The sequence below is a fragment of the Oryzias latipes genome, chromosome 18 (genome assembly GCF_053564925.1).
Source record: "Oryzias latipes strain Hd-rR chromosome 18, Olatipes_Hd-rR_3.1".
Taxonomy (NCBI): Eukaryota; Metazoa; Chordata; class Actinopteri; order Beloniformes; family Adrianichthyidae; genus Oryzias; species Oryzias latipes.
In genome coordinates, this window is record NC_136254.1 from 35969186 (window position 1) to 35991532 (window position 22347).

At 44.3% G+C, this 22347-nt stretch overlaps 1 protein-coding gene and 1 long non-coding RNA gene across 5 annotated transcripts; one reads left to right on the top strand and one right to left on the bottom strand.

Annotated features, from left to right (window-relative positions):
• Window positions 1-3120: 3120 nt before the first annotated feature.
• Window positions 3121-6545, bottom strand: LOC144987440 (uncharacterized). Its single transcript, XR_013651328.1, has 2 exons — window positions 6355-6545; window positions 3121-6254 (listed from the first exon to the last, which is right to left on the bottom strand). It is a non-coding gene; the product is annotated as an uncharacterized LOC144987440 (long non-coding RNA).
• Window positions 6546-7711: 1166 nt separating this feature from the next.
• Window positions 7712-16802, top strand: LOC144987420 (Fc receptor-like B). Of its 4 annotated transcripts, none has more exons than XM_078936819.1 (7): window positions 7713-7827; window positions 11542-11577; window positions 11781-12041; window positions 12116-12361; window positions 12491-12640; window positions 12834-12911; window positions 16641-16802. In XM_078936819.1, the coding sequence occupies exons 1-7, from the start codon at window positions 7806-7808 to the stop codon at window positions 16679-16681; spliced, it is 834 nt and encodes a 277-aa protein (XP_078792945.1). In that variant the 5' UTR covers window positions 7713-7805; the 3' UTR covers window positions 16682-16802. The 4 variants fall into 4 exon arrangements, with proteins under 4 accessions (XP_078792943.1, XP_078792945.1, XP_078792944.1 ...); XM_078936820.1 differs by having other exon boundaries at window positions 7714-7827; window positions 12615-12640; XM_078936817.1 differs by having other exon boundaries at window positions 7712-7827; window positions 12615-12640; window positions 12834-16802.
• Window positions 16803-22347: the final 5545 nt, after the last annotated feature.

The window sequence follows — 22347 nt, forward strand, 5'->3', positions numbered from 1 at the left end:
TTAAGGTTTTGGGCCGAAAAAAGATAAACATTAACTGAAGACACTAAAGCTAAACCTTTAAAACTTTTAAACTGAACTTTTTGAACATAAATATGAATAAAAACAGGAACACAAGTTAAAACCTAAATAACTTGTAATATTTTTCTCTCCATATAAATATATTCTGTCAAAATTATACAGATATGAACACGCTGCAGGACAAAACAAAGAAAGCCTGGAAATAATAATGATAAGAAATAACAAATCAAATATTTCTGTTTTTTTTGCTCTTTCATCATTTTTTAGAGCATTTTTTTTTAGAGCCGGACTCCTGCTTCATTTTTAGCAATAATTTCTTAATGTGTGACGTCCTGTGTGTGTCTTTGTGAAACACATCAGAGGGATTATATCTAAAAAAAAACTTACTGTGATTAATATGTTTAGGTCTTATAAAACATTAAAGACTAAATCTTAGAACTCATCACTGGGATTACTCCAAAAATATTTGGAGCTCCGTCTCCATGACGGGGGGCGCAGCTGCGGCCCAGAGTTGATTGTCAGATAGAAAAAGACTCCCAATCACCTGTTAGTGTGATTCAGCCAGCCACCGGCGAGTTGCCCCCCCCTCTCGAGTTTTTGGACTTATGTTCCAGAGACTACCGCAAAGAGGTGTGGCCGCAAGTGTCTTGCAGCAGAGGGCGGTGGTCAAGTGCGCGTCGGGTCTGCTGTGTCAGAGCAAGGAATTGTGGGAAATAATCCCCATTGACTGCTTTGGTCGAAATTGGGTTGAGCACAAGTGTTTGTTCTGCCTAATTCCTTTTCATGTGCCTGTTTTACGTTGTTTCTCTCTGAGTTATTTCATCCTTTTTTTTTTTTTTTTTTGCACCATAAGTGTGAAGAGGGAATAGGATGAAAACATTGTTAAGAGTCTGATATATCAAAATAAAAGCTCAAAGCTGCCTCTTTGAATTTAGTAGCACATTATGTGAAATGCTATGAGCACGGAATATGCTGCCCCCTATGAAGTGCCGCCCTCGTCCACCGCCCACTTCGCCCATTTCAAAAACCGCCACTGTATGGGCCCCATTTCTACTGCAGGGTTCAAGTGACCCCAGTCCGATTTTTTCCTCTCATGTGGCACAGATGGGATATGACAGGTGAACGTGTAAGCAGGACAAAAGCGCATGGATTCCGTTTTTCTCAGTTCGGATTCAGGCCTCTCTCATATGTGGAAATAAAGCGGATATGAATCGGACACGTGCATTTGCGTGTGCCATGTAAGCAGACAAATCGGATATTCACCAATAAATGCGAGTCGTATGTCAGTGACGTCAACTTAGGACACCAACTGAGATCACATGACTTATTAAGTTGCTTTTCTGCTGATTTGCTGTTGGAGGACAGCTGGAGCCCCATCAGCTGTTACCTTTCAGCCTCAGGCTTCAGACCGGAGTCGGAAACCGCTGTTATTTCAGGTCTGGTCCAGGTCGGGACTCAAACGGTAACTACTGAAGCGGGACACCGTTGGTCTGGAACAGGCTAGAAGCCGTTTATTTCTTTGCTTGGATCAAACTGTTGGTCCAGCACAACGTCTGCAAACACTTCCTCATTCAGAACTCAGAGAAAGACCATAAGGCGGCCGAGCAGCCCTTCTTTTTCCTCTCCTGCTCCATCCCCTCTCCTGCCTCATCCAGGAGCACCCAAGGCAACGCCTCCTTCCGTCGCTGCATTGCCTCCATGACAACCGCAGTCACACAAGAGAAACACAACAAAAAGGGGGGAGGTTCGCCATGCTAAATGTTTGCCGTTTGGACCAACACGCATCTTCTAAATGTATCTGCCAAAACTCAGTGCGGGCAATGCCGCAGTGAGCATCTTTGATGTAAACATGTGGGAATTACATCAGCCTTTATTATGTCTGGACACAACGGAAAAACAAATTCATATGATGGTTTAGAGTTTCTCCGATCTGCATAGCAGCACTACTGCCTTCGGTGATCCGGCTGCCGGTATGACGACAAAGGTAGTCCCGGGGAAAGTTTCGACGAACCGTGGTGCGTCTGAAGGATGTCCGCGGAAGGCGGAAATACTGCTACGTAGTCCTCAGAACGTCTACGTTTGACAGTTTCAGCCTTGTATAGTGTAAATGCAAAAATCAAATACGGTTCACGTTTAAAAGATGATGTAAGCGGGTCGTCAAAACAATCAGATATAGTCAGAAAATCGGATTTGGGCATCAAGACCTGCAGTGGAAATGCAGCCTAAGAGTCTGATGGGGCAGCATTAGCGATATGAGAAATAAAGCAGCGAACAAGCTGGAAGAAGACGGAACACAGAACGGTGCAAAGACTTTGAAATGGAAAAGCAACTCCTTAAAATGTGATCAGAGGGCACACGGTAATATTGTTTCATTATATTGTTATTTTCTAAATCTTTATGTATTTGTGTATTCTGGAAAGTGTAATTTGTTTTTCTTTAGTTTTTCACGGTGAGTTGTTTGGTTACGTGAAAATAAACTACCTAGAGATCAACAGTTGAAGCGTAGCTTTTTCCTGATCAGATTAAAGAACCTAAGGAGCAGCTACACTTCCACTCCAGAACCTTCACCTTATTCTGATGGAACCAGTGACATGGGGACGTGGTCTTGTGTTTTGGATCCTTGTCATGTTGAAAGGTCCAAATTTTCAGCCTCCAAGCTGAAGAGAGACACGTTCTGGCGTTATAGTCATGAGTTTAAGTTGTTCTGTTCAAAATGTTGCTGTGTTAAAATATTTCACCAGAAGTTTTGGCATGCAGCTTCAAAGAATCCTGATATTCCTGTTTGTGCATAAATAATGGGTTTATTGGTTCCATTTTGTCATTTAAGTTTTTTTAATAAGATGATCTTATATTAGTAAAATAAACTTGTTTTTAACCCCTCCTGACATGACACTAAATGTAGAGGCCTCACGTGTTTTATGAATCCTCCAAAATGCTCATGTCAGATGACTTATGATGATTCAATCCACGGTCAGAACCGTTTATATTAGATTCAGTTTAAAACCTGTTTTTATCTTCTGCTGCACAGCAGAACCTAGTTTCTGTTCAGAACCAAAGTCATTAAATGACGAATTTCTTTATAAGTGCAGGTAAACTTATTGCTTTAGGAGGATCTTTGACACATTTTTCTTCTGAAAGGAACTTGAATGTACTGCTGTCAGAGTAAAATACATAAAAAATGTTAAATAATAAAAATAAATAAAAAAATAACAATGTTATAGTTTCAATATAGTAATATTTTTAAAGTTACACATTACAGCTAAATGGCCTAATGGCAGTGTCAGAAGTCAGAGCTCTGTCTCTCCCTCTGGTCGCTGGTAGGGACCGTCCTCAGAGTCCACACCTCATCCTGAACACCACCAAGACCAAGGAGATCTCCTGGACTTCAGGAAGAACAGAGCAGACCCACCCCCACTCTACATCAATGGAAACTGTGTGGGGAGGGTCCACAGCTTCACCCTCCTGGGCACCACCATCTCTGCTGACCTCACATGGTCCATCAACACCATGGCCGTCAGCAGGAAGGCCCAGCAGCGCCTGTATTTCCTGAAAAGACTCAGGAAGAACAATGTGAACCAGGAGCTGCTGGTACCTTCTACCGCTTCATTCCACTACAAGTCTGCTACAGTTTCATTGTATTATTATGTACAATGACAATAAAGGATTCTGATTCGTATTCTGATCTTCCAGCAACCCCAGTGTGCAGTTTCTGGATTCTACACACCTGACTTTCATGTGCAATCAGTCACAGTCTAATTAAGCACTGCACTGAGCCTCAATTGGTGGGAAATATTATTTGTGCCACTATGCCCTCATTACCGAGTGTAATATCTGGATCTGGTCTTCAGTTTCCTGAGCCCGGTTAGCCTCTGACTCTATATGCCTGGTGCCTGCCCCGAATCTCGCCTGGATCCTGACTATCCTGTTTCTCCTCTGATTATCTCATGCCTGTTTTTGACTCCTGTCTGCTTGACCCTGATTTAGCTTTGTGGACTTTTAGCTGAGCTAACAAACCTGCTGCATTTGGATCCAGCCGTCTAGTGACAGCTTACCTTAGGGACTTACCGTAGAGATCAAGTCATTGCCCTCACAATCAAACTAGATAACCTGCTAAGGACCTGGCGGTTGTCCAACCCAGCCTCAGCAAACGTCATGCCCATCTCAACATTTATCCCAGGGGCCATTGGCTCAGATCATGAGCCCATGCAACTCGGCTCCACTCCCAATCCTGGGTTATATAATCAGTGCAGGGGCGTGGCAATGGAACAGGGCAAGGTCGAGGCGGTGCTGCAGTGATCTCTGGCGACCACAGCGGTTCCTTGGATTCGCTAAGCTTAACTAGCGCTTCATCCGTGGCTTCAGCATGGTGGCGGCTCCTCTCACGTTTCTCATGAAGGGAGCTAAAAAGGGTCTGCTCTGGACTCTGGCGGCAGCTGAGGCATTCCGGATGCTGAAAAAGCATTTTACTCAGGCCCTCAACCTCCATCACCCAGACCCAGCCAATCAGTTTATCATGAAGGTGAACGCCTCTAACACGTGAGGCGTTGGATGTCCAAGGGTCTGAATAGAAACGTGAGTCTCACCTCTGGGTATCATCCTCAGTCCAAAGTACGTGGGTCAGTTCCAAATAATCAAACAGATCACCACTGTGTCCTACCATCTGTAGTTGAACTATGTTACCGCCTCTCCCCAACCTTCCATGTCTCACTGTTGAAGCCTGTTGGTGGATGTCTCCAGAGTTCTGAGTGCACTTCATCTCCCAGCAACCCCGGCGCACTGGATGCCACACACCTGACTCTCATTTGCATATCTTTTCTCTGACCCTGTTTGGCTGCTGTCTGCCCTGAATCTCGTCTGGATCCTGACCATACTCTGACCATATCTCCTCTGATGATCTCATGCCTGTTATTGACTCCTGTCTGACCCTGATTTAGCTTTGTGGATGTTGAGCTGAGCCAATAAACCCGCCGCATTTGGATCCAGCCGTCTGCCTGTTCTTGTGACAGGCACCAAAAAAAGTGTATTTTTATGAAATATGAAGTATCTTTATTGTCATTGTACATGTACAACGAATTTACATTACAAATTACAATAATGAAAAGAGTAGTTTGTTTTAGCGGCACTAACTCGGTTTTGTCTGTGAGAAACAGGACCATACAAACACATACAAACTCTTTATACATATACATGCTGTATTTATCCTATAAAAAGTAATTAGTTAGGGTTACTAGTTACATTGCCCAAAAAGTAATTGAGTTAGTAACTCAGTTACTGCATATTAAAATTAGTTACTCAGCCAACTAACTATTCCAGTTACTTTTCCATTTAAATATGGGAATGAATTTTATATTCAGCTGCCCACAAACATGACAAAACATTAAGATGCAATCTTTCAATGAAAGTCACATTTTTAGTATTCTGATACTGTTTTACTAAAAAAATTATGTGGTTTAGTTACAATAGAGAGAAAGGATTGAAGTGTAGAAATATAAATAATCGTAAGAAACACGGCAACAAGCATGTATAAATATGAATAATATTGACTTTACAAAAACTGATCGTAAAGGTTTTAATCACCAACTTCTTTTAATGATTATAATTTGTCTTTAAATAAACAAAATAGTTGCAATCACAGTAACAGTTGGGGAAATGAAAATGCAAAAGCATCAACAAGGAAAAAGTCAGCAAAAGAAAAAGATAAACATGAAGAATTTGCTGTATGCTCCAAACGGTTCCTGCACAGGAGAAACTTAAATCATTTTGTCTTTTCCCTTATTCCACAGCAGATATACTCAAAATTGTAGACTTTAGGCTCCTTGTTCAAATATAAACAGCATTTTTGACGCCGGTATGTGACAAAAAAAAGTTGTGGAGGCATGTCTTAGAAAGAGCACAGAGAGTGTTTTTCTCGTGGTAAAATGCTGCTATTTAGGCCGTCTTGGGACAAGACGTGCAGCTTTTTAAAGAACGGCTTTTTTAACAGCCAAAACTCAGTTGTTTATGATGTGTCTCCTGGTGATTTATGACATCTTATGCTTACGGTATAACATTGAAACTGCAGCTGACGCACAATGGCGTTTGGTGTGAACGCAGCTTTCATGTTCCTGTTCATCCAAACACGTCTTCACACGTTCGAGGAGGTTAAAGTCCCCCTGAAGCTATGTAGGCTAAACACCAGCCTCATCAGACCTCACTAGTAGAACTCGTTCTCCTTCCTAACGGGGTCTTTCTGATACCTAAAGATCAACCACCAACCAGGAGACAGAAGGAATTAAACAGCAGCGTTTCTCATTGATCCAGAATCTGTCAATAACAGCAGGAAGTCGTCACTCTTACCTGCTGCAGGTGAACAACGTCCTTTCAGTTACATCCATCATTTAAATCTGCCTCAAAAATTCACGACTCCAACCTGCAGACACACCTGGTCTAAGACGGAGGGAAAGCAGGTAATGAGGCTTTTACTCTGAAGGGCGGGGCTGAGTTTCTGTCAGCTCCTCCTGAAACAGAAACACATTAAGACAAGTTTGATCTTGTTTTTGGGGTAAAAACAGAAGCTTCAGATGATAAGATGATCCTTTATTAAATGTTTATAACATTGAAATGTTTGTCTTTTCAGCTCTTGTTGTTTTTATAAAGTGATTTCTGTATCTTCTGAGTTCATCTTTTTCTCTCTGGCTGCAGCAGAAGATTCTTCTTCAGACTCTGAAGTTCCAGTCTGTCAAACATCAGCCAGCAGAGGCTTTCAGCAGCAGTTTGTCTCAGCTTTCTGCAGCAGTTTGTCTCAGCTTTCTGCAGCTACAGACCACTGAACAAAGTCAAAACTCTTCCTCAGAGCTCCTTGCTCTCTCCTTTGTTCATCTCTAAAGAACATGCATGTTCCTGCAGATCTGCAGCTGCTCCTCCTGCATTCATCTGTTGCAGTTAAAGCTGCAACACAGAGCTGTTATCCGAACAAATTGTTTCCATGATTGACAATAATTGTTTGTTTGTATTGAGCCTGTACACAGTCGCTGCAACAACCCAATTTCCCAAGCTGGAATTGATAAAGTATCTTTATCTTATCTTATCTTATCTTATCTTATCTTATCTAAACTAAACTAAAGAGCTGGAAGTTCTGTTCTGTTCCAAATGAAACATCTCCCTCTGCTGGTCAGATCCATCACTGCATCCAGAGAGAGTTTCCTGTTCAGGAGAGTCTGCAGTCAGAACCTTCATCTGTCTGCCTCATTCTAATCATTCTAGTTCTGCTCTGATCCAATTCTGCTTTGACTCGGTTCTGCTTCCTTCCTTCTGTTGGGCTTTGTTGGTTCATATGCTTTATAATACCGGTTCTGTAGAACATCAGGAGCTTGGATGGTCATTGATGAAGCTAGAGCAGCTCTGAAGGTCACATGACTTCAGCTCCAAGTCAGAGGAGAACCATCCATTCTCAGAACACAGAAAACACCATCATCCACTTCAGGAACTGTTAGTATCTAATCATTAAGCTGCAGCTGCTTCTCCTGACTCCCATGTGGGTTTCCATGGTAACAGCAGGTGTGTATCACTCCCATAAAGTCAGCTGTTGGAGGAGAAGATGGTTTCCAGCTGGATGAAGGTCTGAAAGTTGGTGATGGAGGAACGTTGGTGTTTCTGTTTGCTTCAGACGACGTTTTCATTTCCATACTGCCTCAAATGTTGACATCAGACGCTGCTGCTGGTTAAAGACAGTGACGTGAGGGAGGGGGCGGGGCTTGTGTGTGGTGTGAGTGAGGAAGCAGAAAGCAGAGATCAGACCAGAGAGGAAGATGAAGGAAAAATGTCTGCTCTGTAAGTACAGAAGCTGTTTGTCCGCTTTGACTGTCTGCTCTGTTGGTGTTGATGATGAGGAGGAGGTGACATGAAAAGGAGGTCAGGCTGAGGAGAGGAGCAGCTGGAGGAGGACAGAAGGAGTTCAGCTGTTCTGATTCCAGGAGCTGAACTTTCTGCTGCTAGTTAGAAGCTGCTGCTTCCAGAACACAGCTGGACCTTCTAGACCAGAAAGAGTCTGCAGATCCAGCTGAGGAAGAGCAGCAGAGACTGGACTGTTAGTGTTGATTCTACACATGTGCACACTTATAGATGCACACACAGCAGCTCATGCATGCAATCAAAGGCACGCTAACACAAACCTTCGTCCAATGTTCAGGGTCCCTTGGGTGGTTGGGGACACATTCTCTGACTGGGGTGGGGCTTCTGCTCCCTATGCTTCTCTGCCCCCTTGCTCTTTGCCATCGTGGGGCTGTGCTCCTTCTGGTTCTTGTCTGGGAGGCTGCGTCAGGTCAGGGGGTGGAATCCCTCTATCTGCCCCTGTGTGGGTATCTAAATGGTTCGGACTGCTGCTGCGCAGAACACTCACACACTTTAGCTGTGTTCTCTTCTTTCCACATTAGAACACAAACATTCACCTGAGCACAGGTGTGGCTCTGTGCACTAAGAGAACACGACAGAATGAAATGCTGTTCATGTGTGTGTTTGTGTGCATGTGTGTGTGTGAACTGAAGTTGTATTGTGTCCATGTTGACATGTATGTACGCGAAGATGCTTGGAGACAACATGTATGTTTGTAACCTAGGAGTGTGTGTGGACAGGCCACGCCCCTTTTAGATTAACATTTACACCTGGCAGCAATGATGAGAATCCTCCAGAAACTTGTTGCCTCTTTTTGTTTGTAATCATGTCCTTCCTGTGTGTTTCTTTAGTCATTCTCCTCTTTTTCGCCCTTACACCTTTGTTGCCCCCATCTCTGCTACCCCACTCTCCCTCTGTCTTCAGTCTGATCCAAAAAGAAATGCACACAAATGCACTATAAGTTAAAGCCATGAGCGGTGTAGTATGGCCCACAGGCGCCACCCGTCCTTGCCACCCGCCTCTACGCACCACCACCGCCTGGGTATAGGCACCATCGCAGTACCCACCACCCACCTTTGACCCGACTCCTCTTGCTGAACAGCCACTAAGCACATCTAACTCCCCATTCTCTTTCTGTGGGGCTAACTGAGATGCACTTGGCTAAAAGTGCTAGCATAGCGATCAGTATCAACTCATTCAGAAAAACACATTGGATGAGATGATCATACTGGTGATAGCTACATGAGACAAGTTGATCCACATTTTTTCAAAAATGGCGGCTTTTCTGTTGATTTTATCACCATGGGAACCATTTTATGTTTTGGTCGCCTGTTGATCACGAACAGATCAACGTCAGTTTCAGATGAGTCGGACAAAGAAAACTTTTGGATGTACTCAGCAACAGAGGGTTTTATGCTAACCACGCCCACATTTCCTTATATGTCCATATCCAGAGTTTTTCAATATGTTCAGTTCCAGCCACGGATGCATGCATTCAATTTTCACTATATTACATTGAAAAACATAAGAGTCATAACTGTGCCACTTTGTGAGCTCGCCACACTCACGGCGTTAAAAATCGACAACATGTAAAAAAAATTCCACAGTGGCTTGCCATTGATGCCCAAAATTTACAAGATGATCGATGAAAATCCCAATGACGAGTTGTTGCTTTTTTGACAATTCAAGATGGCGACTTCTTCCCGAGGACATACAGTAGATCAACAAATCTCCAGCAGTGGTAGCAGACTTAAGCTAGCGGCATGTGTTAAAAATTTTGTGAAAATTGTTAAATTTATTTTAAATTTTCCCATATTGTCGAAAAACACAAATCACAAAATAGGGGTCCACTATCGGTACGGGACCTTGGAGGTTTGACGGGTCGGGGTCTCCGCTGAGGCAATCGGCGGTCGCCCCGGCTAAATGGCTGCCTCGGTCCCATCGAGGCCTGACCAGAGCCGGAGCTTTCTGGCTCCTCTCTCTTTGTGTCGGGTGGGTGATAATGGGCCTGGGGTGTCGGCGCCTACGGGGATGGGACCCCTGGGCTGAGGGGACCTGGGCCCTATGCTGGGGGGGGCTGGGGGACAGCTGTTTGACCACCGGGGGACAGTCTACCAGCTGTCCCCAACTTACCCCCTTCCTCACATAATCTCATATCAGGGTGAGGGGGTGGGGGGTTCAGTCTGCGATGCACCTTGGGGGGAGGAGCTACTTGGCAGTGGTCCCCCTCCCATAGTTGCCGCATGGAATAGTCCCTCCCCCCCTCGGTTTTATTTGCACCTTAGACATTTAGGGCCCCTTGGGGGGGAGGGTGATGCGACATCACTGTGAGTAATCAGGAGATGTCCCCTCAGTGCCCTACCTGCCAATTTTAACTGCACCCCCTTAGTACACACACCCTTTACTCCTCCAAATGTACACTCCAACACACATACATGCACACACACACACACCCTCACAAACTCAAACACACACATTTCCCAAGGAAGGTGGGACCTTGGACCATCTGTCCCCTACCCCATCCCTGGTAGGCGGTGATGGACCCTTGGTAACAGCGGCGTGTCCCCTGGGTGCTGGCTTCCTGGGCCTGGCAGTCCTCTCTCCACGCAGGGAGGAGGATCCCTGAGCTTTCTGGCAGACCGGGAGCCGGGTATCACATCACACCTGAGCCAGGGGTGTCCGTGTCCCTGTGGTGGGGGTTCTGGTCCTTGCCCCTGAGTGCTGGGCCTCGCCAAATTTTCAACTGTGGGTGAGCCTGGTGGGGCCATGTTTACAAAACCCCCTGTGGACCAGCAGCATCTGCTGGTATGAGTTTTGCTGAGGAGGATCGGTTCATTAAAATTCCGTCAGACTCCACCTGACGATGAGGTTTACGGCACAGAAACTCCCTGAATTCTCCTTGGTGTGGAGAGGGAACATCCACTCGTGGGGCAGGAGGCTGGGGGCTTTCTGCTTCCATTCTACATCCTATCTTTGGGAGATTTTCTGCTGTAGTGACTTTATATTCAAAGAACAGAGCTAGGCTCAGGCAGGACATGAGAGTTGCAGAAACAAACCTGCAACCTCCTTTTGAAAAGATGTGTACCACAAAGCAGACATATTGCAGCCATGAACACAACTGTGTTTCTTTTTGTACAAAGGTTCAATGTTATTGTTCTTATTGTGAACGATCCTTTGTTTATTTTTTTCTAGTCTCTAGCAGCAGGAATGTTAAAGATTTTGATGTGGTATTAACGTTGACCACATTTGGCAAATGTGTCGTGGTGTGTGTGAACATTTGTCCTTCTTCAAAGGGAACAAGAGAAGAGGTTTGAGAACCACTGGGTTAGCGCATCTCTGCCCTTCTATAGTGTGTATTACTTAGAAGGAAAGTGGTGGCAGCTCATGCACACTCTCTGTTGGTCAATGGAAGACCGTTGGTCAGTCCTCCACGTATCTACATCCACGGTGGGACTTGGTGAAGTCCATGAATCCAGAGCACTAAGCATCGATCTAGAATCTGAAGGAAGGCGGAGCTAAATGAGAGAAGAGACAGGAACTGTGATCCAGATATGAAAACCTGAATCTAAACATGGATGAAGGGAATATTGATAAAACCATCAACTGTAAGAAGACCTGTACCTGTTTTTAACCCAACCGTGTTTTTCTCTTCAGGTCTGATGTTTCTGTTTGTCTGCAAATCAAACCAAAGTAAGTCACATTTCTATGATCAATCATCTCAGAAATATGAGGAGAAAAAGAAATCAACATTATTGATGAAAAAGACGCTAGCAGGGAATAAAATACAATAAGTTCTAAGCTATTTGACCTATTTTTAATTAAAACATTATGAAATGTTATATGAAAATGGAAACACATTTTATATAAATTGATTTTGTCTAAACATTCTACAGTTGGTCTGACTGTGAGTCCCAGCAGATCTCAGTTCTTTGAAAGAGAATCAGTGACTCTGAAGTGTGAGGACCACAGCTCTGCAGGATGGACTCTGAGGAGAAACACCAGCAGAGGAACCAGGACTCAGTGTGAAGAGTGGGGATCAGCAGATGGTTTGTCCTGCAGGATCAGCTACATCTATCCAGCAGATAGTGGTGTGTACTGGTGTGAGTCCAGAGGGGGAGGAGCCTCCAGCATCAGCGTGAACATCAGTGTCTCTGGTAAGATCAGACTGTGGAGTTAGTGTTGCTGCAGCTGTGTGCAGATGGATGAAATGCTTTGTCTCTGTGTTGAGGTGGATCAGTGATCCTGCAGAGTCCTGTCCTCCCTGTGATGGAGGGTCATGACCTCACTCTGAGCTGTCAATCACAGACCCCTCCCTCCAAGCCCTCAGCTGCTTTCTATAAAGATGGCTCCCTCATCAGGACTGAGCCTACAGGTCACATGACCCTCCAGCATGTTTCCAGGTCTGATGAAGGTCTCTACAAGTGTCACATCAGCGCTCATGGAGAGTCTCCATCCAGCTGGATCTCTGTCTCAGGTGAGGAGCTCCTTCAGGGACCCCATCAGGTTCTGTGGCCTCTCTGCTCTTCATCATCATCATCATCATCATCATCATCATCATCATCATCATCATCATCATCATCATCATCATCATGCTCTGTTTTAGAGAAACCAAGAACCACCTCTACTCCTTCGTCCTCTTCTACTACTACTCCTCCTCACCTCCATGTGTGGTTACCTGTGGGTCTTGGTGTTCTGGTTCTCCTGGTTCTCCTGGTTCTCCTGGTTAGACGCAGTGTTCTCAGGAAGTCTGAAGGTGAAACACAAACGTCTGAATTTTTATTTTTATCCAGAATTCTACAGATTATTAATCAATAATCAGTGTTTTTTATATTTAAATAGAAAAGATTGACAGTGTTTCATTTGTGTTTATTTTTAAACTTTAAAGGGAAAAAACTGGTTCAAAAAGATAAAATGATGAAATGATTTCATGTTTTGTTTTTCATCAGCTGATGGATCTAATGAGATCACGTACAGCGACGTCAACATCTCACGCCGCCCCCAGCAGCCAATCAGACGCAGCACAGGTAGACTTTTCTTTCATTCATTTTCTAATCTGTTTATTCCCTTTTGGGGCTGCTGGAGCCTATCCCAACCACTTGTGGGTGAGGGCAGGGGACATTCTGGACAGGCCAACAGTCTGTTGCAGGACTACAATCACAAACCCACTCACATTCAGACCTAGAGACAATTTAGAGGGAACCTGTGAAGCCTGTTTTTGGACGGTGGGAGGAAGCCAGAGAAAACCCACACGGGGAGAACATGCTAACTCCACACGAAAAGGTCTTGAATCGGTGGCCTTCTTGCTGTGGGGCAAGAGCGCTAACCACTGCGCCACCATGCAGTCCTTTGTCATCTTCAAGATTTTAAAAGAGAAATCTGTAAAAATATTGATTCTGTTCATCAAGAAACTTCTAGTTGACCTCAGATGACCTCGCTTATATGACCAGCTGCTAATAATGATCCATATAAGGTCATGTCATTAGTAGGAGAACCAGAATCCCCTTTATTCCTGTTTAGTGATTTCCTCTCCTATGTAGACTTGTTTAAATGACCCTCTTCTGGGGTTAATTGGTTATTGTCTCCTGTCAAACCTGAATTTCTTCCATTCTGCAACTTTTCCGGATTCCTGCAATAATCTTTAACTTTAAACACAAACCATCATGTTTCTTACATGCTGCTGTCTTTTAGCACTGCTCTGGACAGGCAGCTCAAACCATCTATAGGCAGCCTTTACTGGAAGCAGAACTCAGTTCATTTGGGCTACAGCCTGGAACAGCACTCTACTGCAGATGTAGACATTTGACAACGACTTCACTAAGTCCCAACAGTGACTTTTCTCTTTCCCCATCAGTGTTCATGAAGGACATAGGTAGTTCACACCGTCAGAAAGGATCTTGAATGATTTGAGATTCTAAAATATTGATCTAGATTTCTTAAAATCTGGTTCTTCCCAAAGATTTTATCATCCTTGCAGCTGTTTGATCTTTTATTGGAATGGATGCAGCGGATTTCATTAAGTTGTCTGAGATGATCACATCTCGTATTTTCTCACGATGACAGATAATCTATGCACAATAGTTTCATTAGGACATGTTGTTGGATAGTTACAACAGAAGCAGAGTTTTCTAATGGGTTTTCCTTCCTAGATGCAGGGAAGAACCACAGGCACTTCTAGAATCAAAGTCCAAAGACTTGAATTTATAATATATGTATATATTCAAACCAGAACCAGGGCTGAAGGCCCCAGCAGAGTTCCTTAACCCTTGTGCTATCTTAAATGACCCCCCCCCCCCTTCCATTGAGGTGTTGTCCCGACCATGACAAAGGTGTATAAAGGTGGAAAGATTTCATGTAATCCATGGACACCAGTGAAGATCACAAATCATTGAAGAAAAAAGGTTCAGAGCTCTGTCTAGTGGGTCCAGATGACCCAACTCCCAATGTTAAAGTGCCTAGGATAGAACAGGGGTTAAATACACTGAGACTAATCACTAAATGCAGGCAGCTGTGACTGCTTATCGGTTTCCAGGGGAGAAAAAGTAGAGTCCCAGTCAGCCTCCACAGAAGCAAAAGAGAAGATAGAACAAGCCAAGCAAACATGACAAATTTATCTTAAAACATCCACAGTCACTTTCAGTCAACAAAACTTTGAACAGAGTCAATCAGAGGTTCTTCGTAGACTTCGTAAATGCATAAATACATGTTTGAACGAGGAGCTTCACGGGGACCAGACATTTGTAGTTAGTGTCAGTTTCTTAGAAACAACAGCAGCTCAGCCACATAGAGGTAGACCACTAAACTGATAGAGAGGGGTCAGCGGATGCTGAAGCACAAAGAGGTCACCGATTTTCTGCAGTCAGTTGCTACAGAGCTCCAGATGTCATGTGACCTTCAGGCAGAGAGATTCATGGAATGTGTTTCCATGGCCGAGCCGCTGCATTTATCCACACATCACCAAGTGAATGCAAAGCGTTGATGCAGAGGTGTCCTTGCTTGTTAAATTAGGTTCTGGTGATGGGGAATTCATGCAGTATGTTTGTGGTTATGTGTGTGTATTTGTGAGTCTGTTGCGTAACAACCTTCTTCTTCTTTATGTTCTTCCTCTTCTCTAATACTGACATTTAAAGCTGCTCACACACAAGTGTTTAAAATATTCTGAAGGTTCTGCAGGATAAAATCATCAGCAGAGAGGACTAACAGAACATAAATAGTTCTGTTTGGTTCTTATCAGACAAGAACTCGGGTCTTAAAGACCCAGTCTGATCATCTTCTGATCTGTTTCCCATTTCTCCAAGTTGTCTTTTCAGCATAACGATGACGATTTTATCCAAAATCCAAAAACCTGTCGTTTTTAGGACATAGTTTCTGCAGAGCGGCAGCAGTTCTTTAGAAATTCACCTCTGAGTTGTGGGCGGGTCTGTTGGTGCAACATAAACCTGTCCCCGACCACATTTCCCAACATCCATCTGTTTACACTCCCTCCCAATAGCTTACAGCACCTCACAATCTAACATTAGCGGTCCAACAGAAACAGCAGCAGTATCAGATCCATCCATCCGTCCAGTTCTGATCCAGATTCCAGCTCAGACCAGGAGAACAAAGACGTTCATGGATCTGTTGGTCTGCAGGTGGACGATCAGAATGAAGCAGAGCAGGGAGACACTGCTCTGCCCCTTGTAGATTTTATGTAACAACTACAGACTTTTCAACTGCATTTTTTCATCTGCTTCTGATTCACAGAGATTTGAATAAAGAAATAACCAGAAATACAATTTTAAGATTACATTTTTTTAATCTAAGTCCTCCATTGTAAAAAAAAAGAACAAAAACACATTAAAGACACCAAAATCACCATTTTCATTGGAGTGGGTCATTAAAGCAGACTGTCTTTGTCGAAAGTGATCTTGTATAAAGTGTCTCGTCTATCGCCCTTTCTGGTTTCCATGGGGATTTGTGTAAATTTTGAAACCATCTATTTTCTGATACTTCCTTTTCAGCTCTTTTCTCACAAACTGATCAACTGGTTTGAACCTCATGTAGTTCCCCTTCTTTAGGAACTCAATGGTCTCTTCCTATTTACAGTTAACTGACCAAAAGCAGGTTGGGGGGGTTATGGAAGAAAGGATTTTCTCTTTCTACAGAGCAGTGGAATCAGAAGGACAGAACCACAAAGACTCAATGTTTGGCCATGAACTACCTGGTGGATCAGAGCAGGAAGTTTATTTGATGAAGACAAGATCCAAACTCTGAAAGACTTCAAGAAAATGGAAACCTATCATAGAAAGAAGTACACAACCTTTACCATTTACCAAAAACAGGAGGAATCTTCTGGATTCATCTCCTCATGAAGGTATTTCTTCTTGAAAGCATGACCTGACTGACAGAACGCACCTGAACAGGTGAGAACGGGACAAACAACCTTCACTCTGATCATTCCTGATGTGTAGTTGAAGTAAAGGACTGAGTGTGAGATTGACAGCTGGACAGTTGTAGCAGCTGCAGAGATGCTGTTGATAAGTCCATTCATTCTAGTGAAGAAGGAGCTGAACCGAAAGACAAAGCTGTGGGTTTACTGATCAGAGGATGATCAAACCCTCAACTGTAGTCATGACTGAAAGGAGAGGATGGATGAAAGGATGGTTTGTCTCCGTCTCCCAGTCTGCCAGCCTGAGGCCTGCAGAGTCTGAGGGTTCTGGTCCTGGTCCGTCCGTCATAGCTTGTCCTTCATGGTTCTTCTGTGTTTGTCTTCTCAGAGGTTCCAGGTCCAGAAGTGGTTTACTCCGCTGTGAGGTAGTCCAGCAGCAGCAGAGCTTCCAGTCCAGCAGCAGCTGAGGACTCCAACAGACCAACAGCAAATGCTTTCTGCTCTCTGCTGTTGTTTCTCTGTCACAAATAAACATCAGGTGTGAAAACTGTTTCTGTGAAGTTCTGTGGGTTTGTCTTCATCAGACTCAGAAATGACTCATGTTTCTGTCTTTAGTGCTGTTGAGCAAACAAGCACAGACCACAGAAACACAAGTGTGGTTGGAAACAGCAGAGAGGCTGAGTTTGTTCTTCACATGTTTGTTAGACTGACTTCATCTGATGTCTGGTTCCTGTTGGTGGTTTCAGAGTTTGAGGCTCAGATTCTGTTTTTTGTATTTGTTACAGAACAGGAAGACAGCTGGATCCAAATGCAGCAGGTTTGTTAGCTCAGCTAAAAGTCCACAAAGCTAAATCAGGGTCAGGCAGACAGGAGTCAATAACAGGCATGAGATCATCAGAGGAGAGACAGGATAGTCAAAATTCAGGTGAGAATTTAGGCGGCTGGCAGGCAAACAGAGTCAGGGTCAGGAAACAGAAGATCAGGTCCAGATATAATGCTCCGTAATGAAGGCAGAATGGCACAAACAATACTTTGCACTGAGGCTCAGTGCAGAGCTTAAGTATCTGTGGTTGATTGAATGAATGAGAGGCAGGTGTGCTGTATTCAGGAGGTGTGCTGGGAGATGTAGTATGGCTAAACCTCTGGGGACGGCTCCCGCCAGTGACCAGAGGGGGGGTCGGAGTTCTGAACTCTGACAGTCTGCATGGTTTTCATAGAACTACTTTCAACAGAGACGAGACCCGGACACAGAGCAGCAGTGTAAAACGCTCCTCTGAGCCTCCCTTAGGGTTAGTGCTGGTGCAAATCCCATGCAGGGAAAGTCAACCAGGTCCTAGCTTTAGCTTATGTGCTGAAAGAACAAGAGAGAGGAGCGCGTCATAGAAACCTTAAAGTGACAGACAGCAGTTCTCACAAGCAGAATTATGATGTCATTAAATGTGATTTATTAAACATTCGATCCATTTCCTCTAAGTCCCTCTTTGTGATTAGTGGTTACATGGACAAAAGTAACCAGAATAATCACCTGATCAAAATAAAACTGTGTCAAGTAAAAACGCCATTCAGACCCAATCAGACTGTGAGGTTTTTAGGCTTGGGTGTGTTTTCATGTTTCAGTTTGTTATCCTCTGTTTCCAGCCTCTTGAGTCTCACGAGAATTCTAGCCTTGGTTCTCATTCAGTTCAGTGTAGAATTAAAGACTTTGATTCTGCATTCCTGCATCATGCATTTGTGTCCCCAACTGGATCCTGACATTACAATCTCGCCTACATGGACACAGCAGATGCAGACAATGCACGCTTGATTCTTACCAGTCAAAAGCGGTTAATCCATCAACAGGAGAAGCAGATGCACGCTCTTCACCGGGGTTTGATGGACAAGTCCACGTGCCACGAGCACCAGTTGGCTGCGTTTGGGGAGCACATCGAGCAGCTAGCAGAGCAGGTCCAGCGTCCTCCGCCGGGCTCCCCGCCGCACCCGCCTTCCGCCACTCTGGAACTGACGTCACCGGCTCCTGCCGTTCTGTTTTCTGGAGACTCTGGAGACTGTCGGGCGGTCATAACTCAGTGTGAGCTCCATGTTGAATTGCAGGCTGATCGATCCAGAGTGGCCTTTGTGATCTCCCTCCTCACCGGCAGAGCAACAGCGTAATTTTTTAGTTGGTTTGATTTGGTTGTTTCATACTGCCTTGGCTCCAAGACTGCCAAGCCGGATGCACTGTCGCGGCAACAGGAGTCTGTGGAGGTAGAGAAACATCCCGAGACCATTATTCCCCCCTCCTGTGTCCTGGTTGCTGGACAGATACATTAGAGCAGCACATTCCCAGGAGCCAGATCCGGGTGGGGGTCCTCCTGATCGATTGTTTGTTCCCAGTGCCTTGAGGAGGCAGACCCTCCAGTGGGCTCATTCTTCCAGACTCACCTGCCACTCGGGTGTACGGAGGACAGTGTCTTTCCTGCGTCGCAGATTCTGGTGGTCCAGTATGTCTCGAGACACACAGGACTTTGTTTCTGGTTGCATCGTCTGTTCCCAAAACAAGGTTAGTCACACACCACCAGCTGGACAGCTGCACCCCTTGTCTTTTCCAACTCGTCCATGGTCTCACATTTGTCTGGAATTTGTAACCGGGTTACCCCCCTCTGCTGGTAAAACACTAATCATGACGGTTGTGGACCGCTTCTCAATGGCGGCCCATTTTGTGGCGTTCTGCTGCAGAGACCGCCAGGTTGATCCTCAACCACGTGTTCAGGCTGCACGGCATTCCTCTGGACATTGTGTCAGATCGGGGCCCTCAGTTTATTTCGCAGGTTTGGAAGGCCTTCTGTGCAGCTTTTGGGGCTACATCCAGCCTGTCCTCGGGCTTTCACCCCCAATCCAATGGCCAGGCAGAGCGGACTAATCAAGACCTGAAGGCTTTCCTTCGCTGCGTCTGCTCCCGCCGCCAGTCCTCCTGGAGTTTCCTGCTGACATGGGTAGAGTACGCACATAATTCTCTTACCTCATCTGCTTCTGGTTTGTCACCCTTCGAGTGTTTTCTGGGCTATCAGCCTCCACTATTCCCAGAGCAGGAGAAGGAGGTGGCCGTACCCTCAGTCCAGCACCTCTATCGCCACCGCTGCAGGCGCATCTGGACGGAGGCCCAGGCTGCTTTTCTCCGCTCGTCTGCAGCAAATGAGCGGCTGACTGATCGTCATCGCACGCCAGCGCCGAAGTATACACCTGGCCAATCTGTCATGCTGTCCAGGTGGTGAAGATCGTTAACCCAGTGGCGGTCAAGCTTCAGCTCCCCAGGTCCCTACGCATCCACCCTGTTTTTCATGTTTCCCAGATCAAGCCCCATGCTGTCAGCTTTCTGCAGCTTACCTCTGTTCCCCCCCCCCGGCATCATAGATGGTCATCCAGTCTATAATGTTCGACGCCTGCTGGATGCCAGGCGGCAGGGCAGAGGTCATCAATATCTGGTGGACTGGAAGGGTTGTGGTCCTGAGGAGAGGTCCTGGGTGCCGGCCTCCTGGATCTTGGACCCAGCTCTCATTAGTGCATTTCACCGTCGCCACCCCAACAGGCCTAGCAAAGTGCCCAGAGGCGCCCCTTGAGGAGGGGGTACCGTGGGGTATTTAGGGTGGGGTGTGTATTTATGTTTCAGTTTGTTATCCTGTTTCCAGCTCATTGCCTCCTGGGTTTTTTTCTTGCAGTTACTTTTCTCTCCCACCTGGCATCTTATTGGCTACACCTGTGTTCACTCATGTCATTAGGTCACCTGTGTATATAGTCTGTGTGTTTCCTCCACTCATTGCAAGATTGTTTTGTGTTGCCTCTCGAGGCTAATGAGAAATCTAGACTTGGTTTTTATTCAGTTCAGTGTAGAATTAAAGACTTTGATTCTGCATTCCTGCATCCTGCGTTTGTGTCCGCAACTGGATCCTGATACAGACTCATTCTGATCAAAATTTCCTTCCTAACCAGATAGGTGGGTTATGCTGATTGGTGATCAGGGGGGTATTCCGGGAAGCAAGTTTAAACTCCCCTGAATTTAAGCCTGAACTCTGGCTGAAATCCGCCTGAACTTGCTTACTCTGGGTATGTCGGTTACTCTGGGTATGTCGGTTCCAGAAGACCGGATATGAGTTAGAGTAATTACGCTCCACTTGGTAACCCTGGGTTAATGCACGTGCACAGCAGGTACATAAAGACATTCTCAATGGATCGCCGATTTCTGGAGTCACCATGGAAAAGCGTGGAGAAAAAAAGAGAGGCTATACTTCAGTGAGACGGAGTCTGAGATTTTAATGACGGCGTATGAAGATTATACGTCCATCAAAAAAGTAACACGGCTGCATCATCAGCAAAAGGAGTTTCTCCTTGTAGTAGAAGAACAGACAAAGTAAACGCACGAGTTTCTGATCTTATTCCAAATTACATTGTGATATATATATATATATATATATATATATATATATATACACAACTCATAAAACTTAAAGGAATTACTTCTATTGGTAACAAGTAATTGAGTTAAATTTATTCAAACTAATTTTTTATGTCTATAAAACCCAATAATTGTTTATCCAACTCAAATTTACATATTTATCTAAATGTTATATTACTCCAATTTGATTTATGTTTTTTCCATCTTAATTTATTGTACTTGTCATATGTTTAAGTTTGAGCCTGCAGATATAGTCATTTTTATAACAATACAGTGAATGAAACAAAAAGGATTAATAAATTAAATAATGATGTCACCATTTCTCCGACTTTAACATTATTCCTCTTTGCAACAGGGGTGCTAGATATCCTCCTTTTCCTCTTCCTCTCACTCATGGTGCAGAAAGAATTAAATATAACAGGACAAATAACTCGACAAAACACAGTAAAACAGTTAAACAACTAAACACATTTGGTGAAAAACCCACACTTGAACCCAAATCCGTCCAGGCAGGCAAAGGGAATGGTATCCCACAATTCCTTGCGGTGCTGATCTAACAGCAGCACCAAAGTTACACCTACTTAATTGAATTAATTTAAATGAAAGTAAAATAAATGTCTGATAACTACGTGTTATTTTTAAACTGACTTAACAAAAAAAAAGATTTTTAATTATCTTACCTGCAGTAAATATTTAAGTTAGATCAAAGTAAAAAGTTTATCTTTCCAACATCCATATGTGGTCTTATCACCCTCTCATGGTGGAAAAAGTATTATCTGAGCTTCTTCATCCACTAAATCATCTTCAAATGGACACGCCATGCTGCTTCACCTCTCTGAAAACAAACTAACCTTCAACTAAACCTGCTCCAGACCAGGTTATGTTCAGAGCATGAGTTGCTATGGCAACTTGACCTACCCTGAAACATACCTCCATTTCTAGAACCGAAAGCTGAGGTTATCATCTTCCTTAGCCTCAAACTTACCGTGGGAGCTAGCAGAACCTGCTTTCTGGAATACCCCCATATTGTGGTGTATGTCAACAATTTATTCTGATAGTAAGTCACTACTTAGAAGATTCTAGGTTCGACTCCTAGCTAACCACTTTTTTTGTACCCCGACACAGAGATACTTAAACGTTATGAGGATTTTGTTTATAGATTTGGGTTTATGGCTAGTGTTAGAAGATCTATAGTCCAATTCAAGGAGGGAGGTGAAGAGCTTAAACACACACAGACAAAGGTTATGGTGCAGGATGGGAAATATATTGACAACCCAAAAAAGAGACACTCACGATATGCACAAGATATTTACAATATTCACACGATCAAAAGATGGAATTGTCCTTAATTGACCAAACAGCAGATTGCTGTATTTTCAGAGTTCAGTTCAAAGTTCAGTTGTAACCAGAAGATTTATTGTCCAGGGAGAAATTGAGTGTTTTTAAGATGTCCTAGTCTTTGATGACGGCAGTGTAAGATGTTGTGTGGAGGAGGACAGGCTACTGCACCTCTTACCGCACAGGTGTTATTGAAAGTTCTCAGATTCTAAGTTCTAGCCAGCTCACCATTGACGAAAAAGGACCTGGCCAGTTCACTCTTAAGCCTACAACAAGCCGATCAAGTGATGTCTAGACGGTGAGGTGGTAGAGACAGGTGATGCTGTAG

What these genes read in the sequence shown, in the direction of transcription:
- LOC144987420 (XM_078936817.1), top strand. Translation starts at nt 7,806, where the DNA reads ATGAAGGAAAAATGTCTGCTCT. An exon ending in TGTCTGCAAATCAAACCAAA is followed by an intron (nt 11,578 to 11,780) that starts GTAAGTCACATT and finishes AACATTCTACAG; the next exon opens with TTGGTCTGACTGTGAGTCCC. An exon ending in CGTGAACATCAGTGTCTCTG is followed by an intron (nt 12,042 to 12,115) that starts GTAAGATCAGAC and finishes CTCTGTGTTGAG; the next exon opens with GTGGATCAGTGATCCTGCAG.